Raw genomic sequence first — 12372 nt, forward strand, 5'->3', positions numbered from 1 at the left:
TTAGCGCGGGGACAAGCATATCCCTTCATCATCCTTCTTATCGTTGGCGCCATTTTGTCGGACCCACGAGCGGTCCGAAACAAATTTTAATAATTTCGTTAGCTATTAGATCTGGAAAAACCTTTCATCTTAAGAAAAAAACGTGATTTGTATCTCATATATACAGAGAATCAGTTTCCTTCTTTCGATCTAAGTTGTGTATCATAAAATTCGCATTCCGTTCTCGTCAGGACAAGCATATTCTCTTCAGATGTTCGTCGTCCTTCTTATCGCTAGCACTATTTTGTCGGATCTCACGAACGGTCCTGGAACAAATTTTAATAGTTTCGTTTGCTATTAGATCTAGAAAAATCTTTCGTCTTAAGAAAAACGTAATTTGTATATATGTGTAACGTCCGAAGAGCCGCCATTTATATTTTTTTTCCTCTTCCACGCATGTAATATCACCTTAATATAATTCATCGCCAGCGACCGAGAACGGCCATTAGCTCTCCTGCCGTTCCGCCTAACATGGCGCACCCCGCCATTATTATGCTACATAGATGTAATATTATTCTAACCGTCTTCTTCAATAATTATAAATATTAACATTTAATAACATATGTATTCGATTATCCTAACCACTTTCCTTACTAACTATAAACAACAATATTTGATATAATACACGAAATACTTTATAATTATACTTTAAAAATATTTAAATTATAATAATAAATATAATGTTCCTTAAACATACCTAAATATAATACCTGCATTAATAATAAGATCATGTTAATGATAACGATATTAATTTAATTAATTGTAAGATTATTACTACAATAAAGCTCGCATTACTGTTACGCGCATCATCTCCAGTCAGCCACGCACTGATTGGCCGATCAACGACCGCCATAGATATGCACATCTAGCCTAGCTCTATAATCTATGCCGCCGCCAACGCCACGTGCGTTGGCGTACCCACGCTACCGTCATGTTGCGCAACAGCGCCGCCGCAAGCACGCGCTACAACGCGTTCACTCATACATACTCCTCTACTCTTGTGCGCGTCGTCGAACAGTTGACATCGCAAGCGTCTTGCTCCGATCTCTAGTACGTAATTCAAGTTCTAGTTGCGTAGTTATTCAATTTCTAATTCGTATTCCATTCTATTTCTAGTTCATATTCCGCTATAATTTCTAGTTCTAAATAAGCGATTTTGATTGTTTATCTCGTATTAGTGAGTAAAGCTTCGTGAGTGTAACCTTTAGTTAATTGTTTAAATATATTAATATTAAATTCAAATCGCCACGTGTTCGTTCTTTCACACGCTCCATCACCGCTTTTATCCGCATTAGAATAAAGCTTCGCGCGTGCAACTTTTAATTAATCTCCTGAATATAATAATATAAAATTCGAATCACCATGTGTTTGCTTTTTCATACGGTTCATCACCGCGTCTACTAACAGAAGTGTTCACGAGGGCACGAAGCAATTAGGTGTTAATAGCAAGTCCAATATTGACTAATCGATTAATTCATAATTAAAGCAAGAATTCCGATCGTTTCTGGGGGCAAGGTGTTGTGCGTCATCCGCACTTACCACTGTTACGTCAAGATCGCGGAGGCCCCTCCGATAAGCTCAGCGGCAAATTATTGAAAACGCTCCCGAGGAATTTCAGCAAATTACGCGGCTGACCTTGCGATTAAACCGACGTCGAGTAATTATTTGACCGTGAGCGAATCAGTGAAACGGAAAAATTGGTTAGCCGGCGCGATAAAATGCCGTTGGGAGCGGGATTCGTCTCGTCAAGGTAATATCGTCCGCAGATGTTTTCTATGGTGTTACCTAATTCCCTGAGTACTTCCAGAGATACGATAAAAACCTCGGTACATTCGGGGCAAAGCTCGATGTCGCAGACTATTACGAGACTGGTACGGCAGCTATCACAATGATCCCGGACGGAAGTGTACCCAAACTGGAACGCGTGGGCCAGTTCCAGATGATATGTAAGCATCCCTTCTGGTATTTCTTCCTTGTATCGAAAGCACAGATATTCGGCACTGTTAGGGAACGATTCGGCGGTAGTGTCGTCTACGCGTCGATATCCAAATGTGGTAAGGCAATGCACCGTACTCATACGATATTTGTATACGGCAGCTGGGTGAGTGCGAGAGTCTCGTGGCTCGAGGAAACAAGGCGGGCACATTACGTCAAATAACGTGTGTTAACATTACGCGGCGAATATTCAACGTTAAATAATATTTCGAAACTAGAATATTTCTATACGCAACGGTAAAGCGGCTTAAAACCCTGCATGCCTTAAGGGAAAGTAGCAAGGGAGGCAAAAAAAAAGGGTCGATCGTAAAACCTTTCCGGTCGAGTGATGTGACTATGCGGCGGTCGCTCGACGCGAACAAAGCGAATTATGTAACCGAAAGAATCCGGAACACGACAAGTATACTTATATTCGTTTACATCTAATTTTCTTATACGTATACTCTTTCACCGGTGTAAACGTATGCCTGGTGGGAAAATGCGAAAGCAACCGGAAATAAAACTCAATGCATAATTCTCACTTACCTTTTGGTGTTTGCTCTACGCAGATACTCTTCGAGGGAGATATGTGGTCGAAAACTGCTTCCTTGGTAAGCTGCTACATGGGCATGGGCACGGATGGGGCTGGCAGGGCGCTCCAGAGGCGATCATGCACGAGGAGTTCGTACTCGCCGTCGTAAGTCATTCCTTCGCCGATGATTGCATTGTGGTCGTAAATCGCGGCCACGTGAAGGTCGTATTCGAGTCGCCGAAGTGCGTTGTTACGACCCGCGCGATTTTTCCGTGCCTTAGGCATTCGACAGAGGCTTTAGGCGTATATTATATTTAATGAAAAGGTTAGGGTTAGGATATTACATTCGGCTGCGAGCCAATTACGCATTGGTTCGTCGCGTTGGAATGCAGGAGCTACCGCGTGCTCGAAGTCCGATGTTTCCTTCGTGATAAGTGCGGATGACGCACAACACCTTGCCCCCAGAAACGATCGGAATTCTTGCTTTAGCCGTTAATTATTCGATAAAAGAAGACTTGAGTTATTATGAACGCCCGTTGCCTCTTTAGCCTCGCGAACACATCCGTTATTATCGGAATCTCGGAGACAAGGGATGAGATAATGAAGGACACGTGGCGTTAAGTAAAAATCGATATATTTAGATATTCACTGAATTTACTTACACTCACGAACAAAATGGTACGGAATACTAATAATATATATGTTAAATTAGAAATTGAAATAGCTAGGATTTGAACTAAATTTAGAGATTGAAATACACTTAAACTTGAACGAGACAAGGATTTAGGAACGATGCTCGCACGGTGTTCACTGATCGATGACGCGCACAAGAGTGAACGAGTATGGCCGCGCATTGTAACGCGTGCCTGCGGCGGCGCTGTTGCACAACATGGCGGCAGCGTGGGTACGCCAACGCACATGGCGTTGGCGGCGGCATAGACCATAGAGCTAGGCTAGATGTACATATCTATAGCGGTCGTTGGTCGGCCAATCAGCGCGTGGCTGACCGGAGATGATGCGCATAAAAGATGGATATCCAGCTCCTTTTTACTATCCGGTTTGAGCCGAATTATTAGTATCCGGATATCGGATCGAAATTTGAAATATTTAAAATTGGTGCCATTAGTGCGAGATTCGAGACGCAGAGTCCTCTAGGAACAAAGCTAATCATTTTTTATCAGATTGGCTCTCTTTTGTACAATCTTTTTAAAGGTTTTAAAGGTTTAAAGGTGTATTTTCAATAATGCTGAAGTGCATTAGTGAAAAGTTTTCTAACTTAACCTACGAGAAGATATTAATAGCAAAGTAATTAGAGAAAATTATTGATAAATTCATCTTCTACATGGTGTAGACCTGAAGAATATATCGTTCATTTTATTGTTGCATTCAATTATAAAATATAATGGCACAAGGAAAATCTAACGTATGGAAATTTTTAAAAATATATAATAATGATGAAAAAAAAAATAGAAGGCGATTCACAAGTGAACAATAGTTCGCAAAAAAAAATTATGAGAGATAAAACGCCTAAATTATTCTCTACAAAACCTTTCTGGAATCACTTGAAAAGTAAACATCCATTGACAATAGAAAATGTAAGATATTGAGTTAGGCAGATGTTGAATAGACACGCGTATATATATATTAGCACAGTTATTATATTACAATATTCTGTATTGGTTTTCGAATGTCTCAATAGCGGATTGCCTCTATCTCGTTTTCTTTCCATCCTGTAGGAGGCGCCTCCCAATGTTTCGTTCCTAACTAAGACTCGTAACACTCTCTCCCTCGTTATTATTTAAAAGTTCAGCAGCTCAGGTCGTCTTCTAATTCTCTGTGAACGACGTGGCGCAGTCTTCGGAGTTAGGTCTGCAGCTTCCCTAGGTAAGGTTCCACAGGTTCCTGTTGCTCTTCAGGAGTGGGAGTGATAGCCCTTCTTGTGACCGGACTTTGTCCAGGTAGTGTATCTCTCGCCACTTCTGGGCTAAGTTGCACAGTTTCTTTTGTTTCAGGTTGATTTTGTGTCGGTATGGCTTCTTGCAGATGTCTCGGACTAAGGTGGTGCGTATTAGGTATATAGACATTGTCACTCATGCATGTGGACTTTATAATTTGGTCAACATGCCTTTGGTGTATCCTTCCGTTTACTTCCACTTCATACTGCAGTTTCCCTCTTCTGTTAATGATTTCTCCGAATTTCCATTTATTACTGTCATACATTCTAATCTGTACTCTATCTCCTCTGTTAAATTCTTTTCTTACTAGCAGATCATCATTCTTGCCTTCTTTTTGTTTTTCTTCTCCTCTTCTTACTAAGTCATTCCTTGTTCTATATAGTCTCTTGAACATCATCTCTCCAGGACTCAAACTCGTCGCACTATTTGGTGTTTTCCTGTACATCATCAGGAATTTATGAAGTTTGTCTTGTAGCAATCCTTCTTCATTAGCCATTGCTTTGAGTTTATTTTTGAAAGTTTGTACATATCTTTCTGCTTGCCCATTTGTGGATGGATGAAAAGGTGCAGTGAACTTTGCTTGAATCCCATTTTTCTTAAAAAATCTTAGCATTTCTTCTGATCTGAACTGTCTACCATTGTCTGAAACTTGGGTGATGGGTAGCCCGAAAGTGACATATAACTTTTTGAGTATGTTTATCGTTGATGTAGCTGTGATGGATGTAGTTGGTATGACTTCTAGCTACTTTGTGTAAGCATCTATAACCACCAGGAAATATTGATTCATGAATGGTTCGGCATAATCTATGTGAATTCGACTCCATGGCTCTTTAGGATATTCCCAGTAGTATATTGATACTTTTACAAGATTTTTTTCTGCATTAAACAACACATCTTGCATTGTTTTACCATATGTTCAATATCTAAGTCAATATTTTTCCACCATACATAGCTCCTAGCTAATGCTTTCATCTTTACAATACCTGTATGCAGTTCCTCTAAGATTTGAGGTTGTAATTTCTTAGGTATTACAATTCTTGTACCATAAAAAATGCAGTTGTTTTGCAATGAAAATTCATGTAGTCTCTTTGGGTAGTCCATTTTGTCTGATTGAATGTCCAGGTACAGTTTTTGTAAGTCCGGGTCTTTTCTAGTCGCTTCTGTAATTTCTTGTAATGTTATGGGCATTTCAGAGATTTGGTTTAAATAGAATGCATCATCATCTGTTAGGTTTTCCTTTGTTGTTTCTGTAGAATTTATTTGTCTTGAGAAGTAGTCTGCATTTGCATGATCTGTAGTCTTCCTGAGTTTAATATCATAGTTAAACCCTGCTAAGAAATTTGCATAATGTACCAGTCTAATAGTTGTGGTTGCAGGTGTAGCCTTTTCAGGATGAAGTATTTTGACTAATAGTTGGTTGTCAATAATCAATGTGATTTTTCTTCCATAGCAGAATTGAAAAAACTTTTTTAGTCCCTATATTAACGCTGCTGCTTCTTTGTCCAGTTGGCTGTAACCTTTCTCGGCTTTAGATAGGGATCTTGATGCGAATGCTATGGGTCGTTCCGTCTTGTCTGGCATTATGTGTGATAACACTGCTCCGAATTCGGTAGGTGATGCATCTGACCCTAGCCAGGGTCACTGGTAAATTTCCATGAAATGGTGTCAGAACTTTTTTCCACACATTTCTTCCTTTAATTCTTGAAAAATCTTCTCACATTCTTTTGACCAGACAAATTTTGTATCTTTCTGTAACAGATTATAAAGTGGACTTAGTTTTGATGCCAGATTTGGAATAAACTGCTGATAATAATTTATCATCCCCAAAAAGGTACGTAGAGATGATACATCAATAGGACGTGGGCTATTTTTGATATCGTTAATTTTATCTTGAGTAGGATGTAATCCATTTTCATTTATTTTATGTCCCAGATAAGTTACTGACTTTTGGAAAAATTGACATTTCTTCCTATTTAGATGTAGTCCACATTTTTGTAATTTCTGGAAAACTGTTCTAATTCTTTGCAACAGCTGGATGTATGTTTTTCCTTGTAAGGTAATGTCATCAAAAAAACATGCTGTACCTTCTATTCCTTGTAGAGTTTGATCTATGTAACGTTGCCAAATATTTGGTGCTATTTTTACACCAAACATTAATCTTTTTACTTTATAGGTGCCCTTGCATGTGCTTATGGCCTGCATTTCTGCTGTATCATCATTGGTCATCATGTGTAAGTATGCTTGATTTATATTCAGTATGCAGAAGTATTTTCCACCACTTAATTTTGAAAATATTTCTTCAATTCTTGGAATAGGGTAGTTATCATTTTCGAGATTTTTGTTTATAGTTGCCCTATAGTCTGCACATAAGCGCACCTTTCCATTCTGCTTTATTACAGGAACTACCACCGGTGTGCCCCACTGCGAGTAAATAACTTTTTCTAATATTCCTGCATCCTCCAATCTGTCTATCTCTGCTTCCACTTGATCTTTGAGTGCGAACGGTACTGGACGTGCTTTCAAAAATACAGGTACTACTCCTTCTTTCAATTTAAATGCAGCTTGATAGTCTTTAATTTTTCCAATCTTTCCTGAAAATAATTCTTTATATTCTTCTATTAGGTTTCATAATTTATCTTGAAATTCTTTTTCAGTTATGTCCTTATTATTTTTATATATTGCATTCATTTCAAATTGTAAATTTAATTTTCTTAATCATTCTCTTCCTACCACTGGATTTACTTTTTTTTTTATCACAAATATTCTTCCTTGAACTTGCTTATCTTTGCATATAATTTTTATGTTGCCGGTCCCGATGGGTTGTATGACTTCACCTGTGTAAGTTCTCAATTTTACTGACGTATTTGTAAGTTTCAGGCCTTGGAAATTCTTGTTGAAATATTCAGCCGAGCATGTTGTAACTGCTGCACCGGTATCCAATTCTAAAGTATGTAATTTTCCATTTAAGTTTAATGTTATTTTGAATTTATCATTTTGTGTCATATTTTCCAATGGTATTTTATGTATCTCATATATCTCTTTATCGCTATCATGTGATGATGAATCTTCTTCAACTTTTAGTTGTTTTTGCTCCTTAAAACACACAGATTGTAGATGTCCTTTAGTCTTGCATTTCTTGCAAAACAGTTTATTTTTGAGTGCACTGACTCGCTGTATGATTATTTTTACTACAACGGAAACACTGTATTTCTTTTTGCTTTGTATCATTTTCTTTATTTGTGTATATATTTTTCCTGGATTTGTTTACTGATATTTTATTTATGTTAGGTTGTACTTCTTGTCCCATCTCTTTAGTTTCTGATTTAGACGTCTCTATGGCTATGGCAATTTTCATAATGTCATCAAACTTGGTATTTAGTGATTCCTGTAGCAGCCTCTCTTTTATCTCTGCATTACGCAGTCCTCGAATAAATTGGACTCTGAGGTGAGTTTCAAATGTTGTTTGTTTGCAATTATTGCAAACAAAGTTGCATTTTTCGCCTATTTCTTTTAACCTGGCTACATAGTTGCGATGCTTTCGTATTCTTGTTGCGTTCTAAGGCAAAACTTATGCTGTTGTGCTACTTCCCTAGGCCTCAGGTGCTATGTGGCTCCTCAGTATTTTCACTAATTCATCATACGATTTCGACTCAGATGTATTTGGTGCTGTTAAGTTTTTCAACATTTGGTAATGTTTCGGCCTGATACAGTTCAAAAAAATTTGTAATTTTGTGGTTTCGTTTGTAACACCCTTTAGGGTTATGTAATTTTGCAATCTTTGCAAATAGCTGGTAAATGATTCATTTACCTCGTCGTACGGCTGTAAGTTGATGCCGCTGATACTTTTCGTACCTTCATTTAGCAGTGCTTTTTGTAGATTTGCCTGTTGCAATTGCATGCCGCGCATTGTCTCCATCATCTGCGCCAGTACTTGCAATAGTTGTGCCTCCATTGTATTTCGTGACAGGGAAAACGGAAGGTTGTGAAGTGGGTTATCGTCACAGGAATTTGAGCTCCTGGATTGAAGGAAAAAGGTTGGTGGACACACTTGGGAGTACGTAATTTTTCCTTTTAAGGTTATGCTCGATGCACGTGTACCTACCACGCGTGTTACTTTTGTGCAGATTCACTTTTTTCACTTATCCTATCCTCGTTGCCAAGCTGTAAGATATTGAGTTAGGCAGATGTTGAATAGACACGCATATATATATATATATATATATATATATATATATATATATATTAGCACGGTTATTATATTACAATATTCTATATTGGTTTTCGAATGTCTCAATAGCGGATTGCCTCTATCTCGTTTTCTTTCCATCCTGTAGGAGGCGCCTCCCAATGTTTCGTTCCTAACTAAAACTCGTAACAGAAAACATGGATGGAAATATAAATATCAACAAAGCTGAATGTGATCCACCAAGCTCTCCATCATCAATCTCAAAATCAAAATCTCATCAGCCTACTTTACAATCTTTAATTAAGAAAAAAGAAATGTGGTTTTTAGATGATCCAAAAACCATGAACATAATCAAAAATATCTGTGAGTATTTTTTATTTTTTTTATATATATTTTTATATATATTTAAGAGAAACGCTATATATTTTATAATATTATGAATAAATATTAAATAATTAAATATTTATGCTAATTTGTCAGTAATGTCATCGTCAAGTTATGTCTAATATTGTTCCTAACGAACAAACGTTCGTATTATAATAATAAATTAGTTATAAAGTTTAAAATTCTCAACTGTTTATTTTCGTTATATTTTAGACGAAATGATGACTCTTGATGCTGAACCATTCGCATTAGTTGAGCGAAAAGGCTTTCAAAGGTTAATAAAATATTTGGCACCGCAGTATCCTCTTGTAGAACATATTTTTCTGAAAAAATTATGCCACATCTGTATGAAAATTTGAAAACATGTTAAAGAAAAATTAATTACTGCGATAAACATATCGTTCTCCATCGATATTTGGACTAATCTAATAAACAACGAGTCATTTATAAGCCTGACAGCTCATTTCATACGAAGTGATGATATGCAAAGAGAAATACTTGTACTCAGCGCGAAACACTTTCCTGATAGTCATATTGGTTTCAATACTCTCGGTCAGATATTAAATGATGTGATGGAAGAATGGCATATAAGTTCTAGCCAAATTCATAAAAAGGATAATGATCGCCCACGTTTCGCAGTTCCAGAAAGCATGATTAATAGCATTATTCGTACTTACCACGATGATAAAGCGTTGTGGATTTGATAAAACATTTCGGAATACACGAAACATATTGATTTCCTATGCGAAAACGAATTCACGATTATATTGAAAATTATTTGACGTGTTTGGTCGCAAACTCGTCAACGCATCGATTTGAAGGGCAATCATAAACCGGTGATGCGTCGACTGTACCTTATACAACGTTGCATCTCGATCATTTCGAGCCTTTCGAAATTTTCAATGGTTCAATTGGATGGTTATAAGTATATTTTAGTTTTGGTTGATTCATTTTCGCGTTTCACATGGCTTTTTCCAACTAAATCTACAAATTCTAGAGAAGTTAGACCATTTACGAAATTTGTTCAATATCTTCAATATCTGGGTTATCCGTCAGAAATCATTACTGATCACGGTACAGCATTTACGTCAGAGAAATTTTTACATTTTTGCAAAACTTAAATATTAAATTGCGACAAGTAGCAGTGGCTTCACCATGGGCGAATGGTATTGTAGAACACGTAAATCATTTCATCAAAAGTTCATTAGCAAAAATTATAGATTCCCCGGAGGATTGGAAGATAAAATTAAAAACACATTCAACACATCATAAATAGTACGCATAATTCGGCATTAAAATCTTCACCGTCGAGAGTATTCAGTTTCGAAAAAAGAGGGCAAGACGACCAACAAATAAAGTCGTTAGTAACCGAATTAGCAAAAACACCTATTTCTTTTGATGAACAAAGAGAAGTCGTGAGGAATTTGGCTTCGAAAACAAATGAAAAATTGTGGGAATATAACTATGTTATTACGATAATCGATATAAGAAACAGTCGAAATATCGAGAAGGTGATTATGTCCTCGTGCGAATCACGCAAAACAAGCCTGGCGAACGTAAGAAACTCAAACCGAATTACAAGGACCGAATTAAAAACCGTATATGATCGCGAAAATTCTAAATCACAATCGTTATATCATGAAGGACATTCCGGGATTCAATATAACACAATGTGCCTATAACATGATAAACTGAAATTTTGGGTCAACCTAGTGGAATCCTAGGAATATAATTAGTATTATTTTAGTTAAAATTAGAAGTTACATGGTTGCTTTTCTTTTTTTCTATTCTATGCCATCATCGAGAAATTAAAAACAAATCTTAGTTTAAGAGGTATTATGATTAATTAAATATTTTAGATTACCTTATTAATCATTAAGCGTTGTGATAGGTTAAGTACTAGAATTTAAATGCGTTAGATGTAAGCTAGTTATGTAAAAAAAAAAGCAATTAATATTCTTAAGAAATCTATTGTGTTTGAAACATTTATATTTGATTTTATCCTGATTATTAATATTTGGTTTATATTTTCATGTTTAGTTTATATTTTGCTTACTTCCATTTTGTTATATATATATATATATATATATATATATATATATATATATATAGTTCAATTATGTTGTAATTTTCTGTTATTTAAGAAGGAAGAACGTTTTATATATATATATATATATATATATATATATATATATAGTACATTCGAGGCGAATGTAACATCAGAATGGCCGAGCTGTAAGAATTTTTAGACCACTCGTTACGTTGCTCCAATTGTGGTTACTTCGGCAACTAGCGGCGCTCATCACACATCACGTGAATATCACGATGAGACAGCGCATGCGTATTGTTCAGAAATTTGGAGAATCGGTCCGAAGCATGCCGATATTGCGCCGATTCGACACTCGATATCTCGCTTCATTAGTTATCGATTGAATAAGTAATTCGTTCCGATCTTTTGTAATAATCGAGTCTCGTAATCCGACACATTAGTTTCCAGTGCCATTTTCGGTAATGCGGAAGCACATTCGGTGTTCAATATTAATCATTGATTCAGATTTTGTGCGTGCATTTCGTTTCTTGCACGTGCGTAATTTTCGAGTATTGTTTTTGTTTAAATAAATTGATTTTATTTTTAAATACGAGTTTTAATTGTGCCATCCAAGATAAACTCCTCATCCAAGTTAAAGCTCTCAGAAATAATAAAGAAAAACTCTTCAAACCAGAGGTGGGCAGTATTTGAAATACATATTTAAATACATTTTGTATTTTGTATTTAAATCCTTTTTTTGAGTATATTTTGTATTTTGTATTTAAATATTTTTTTTAGAATATTTTGTATTTTGAATTTTATTTGTAAATATATTTAAATTTTGTAAAATGATCAACCAAACAACATCGTGTCTACTGTCTTTACAGTAGCTGAATTCGTCGAAATTATTAGTGTCGCTAGTTGCCGAAGTGATCGCAATCGGAGCAACGTAATGGATGGCCTATACAAATTCTTACAGCTCGGCCATACTGACGTTACATTCACCTCGAATGTATTATATATATATTTGCGCAAACTATATATATATATATATATATATATATATATATAAAACGTTCTTCCTTCTTAAATAACAAAAAAATTACAACATAATTGAGCAATATATATATATATATATTAGGTGTATAAAAAAGTTCTGAGCTTTAGATTTCATACAACCGAAATAACAATTTAAATTTTATATATCTTCCCGCTCTTTTGCGATTTTAAAGCGTTGACATTTGGCCTTCTAAAATGCCATACGGTTTGGCGT

At 36.1% G+C, this 12372-nt stretch overlaps 2 protein-coding genes across 2 annotated transcripts; one reads left to right on the forward strand and one right to left on the reverse strand.

Annotated features, from left to right (window-relative positions):
- Positions 1-7262: 7262 nt before the first annotated feature.
- On the reverse strand, positions 7263-8816 carry LOC148936228 (uncharacterized). Its single transcript, XM_089078676.1, has one exon. The coding sequence runs from the start codon at positions 8450-8452 to the stop codon at positions 8090-8092; it is 363 nt and encodes a 120-aa protein (XP_088934802.1). The 5' UTR covers positions 8453-8816; the 3' UTR covers positions 7263-8089.
- LOC105423948 (uncharacterized) lies at positions 7271-9634 on the forward strand. The gene is made up of 3 exons (XM_089078678.1): positions 7271-7447; positions 8835-9049; positions 9284-9634. Exons 2-3 carry the CDS (start codon positions 8884-8886, stop codon positions 9427-9429), a joined length of 312 nt encoding a protein of 103 aa, XP_088934804.1. The 5' UTR covers positions 7271-7447; positions 8835-8883; the 3' UTR covers positions 9430-9634.
- The last annotated feature ends 2738 nt before the right edge of the window (positions 9635-12372 follow it).

This window comes from Pogonomyrmex barbatus, unplaced genomic scaffold, assembly GCF_055798465.1.
Source record: "Pogonomyrmex barbatus isolate J1 unplaced genomic scaffold, ASM5579846v1 scaffold27, whole genome shotgun sequence".
In the NCBI taxonomy this organism is placed as follows: Eukaryota; Metazoa; Arthropoda; class Insecta; order Hymenoptera; family Formicidae; genus Pogonomyrmex; species Pogonomyrmex barbatus.

Bases quoted from the DNA above. Each gene is read 5' to 3' on its own strand.
- LOC148936228 (XM_089078676.1), bottom strand. From the start codon at position 8,452: ATGGAGGCACAACTATTGCAAGTACTGGCGCAGATGATGGAGACAATG.
- LOC105423948 (XM_089078678.1), top strand. From the start codon at position 8,884: ATGGATGGAAATATAAATATCAACAAAGCTGAATGTGATCCACCAAGC. The intron at 9,050-9,283 runs GTGAGTATTTTT...GTTATATTTTAG, and splicing joins GAACATAATCAAAAATATCT to ACGAAATGATGACTCTTGAT.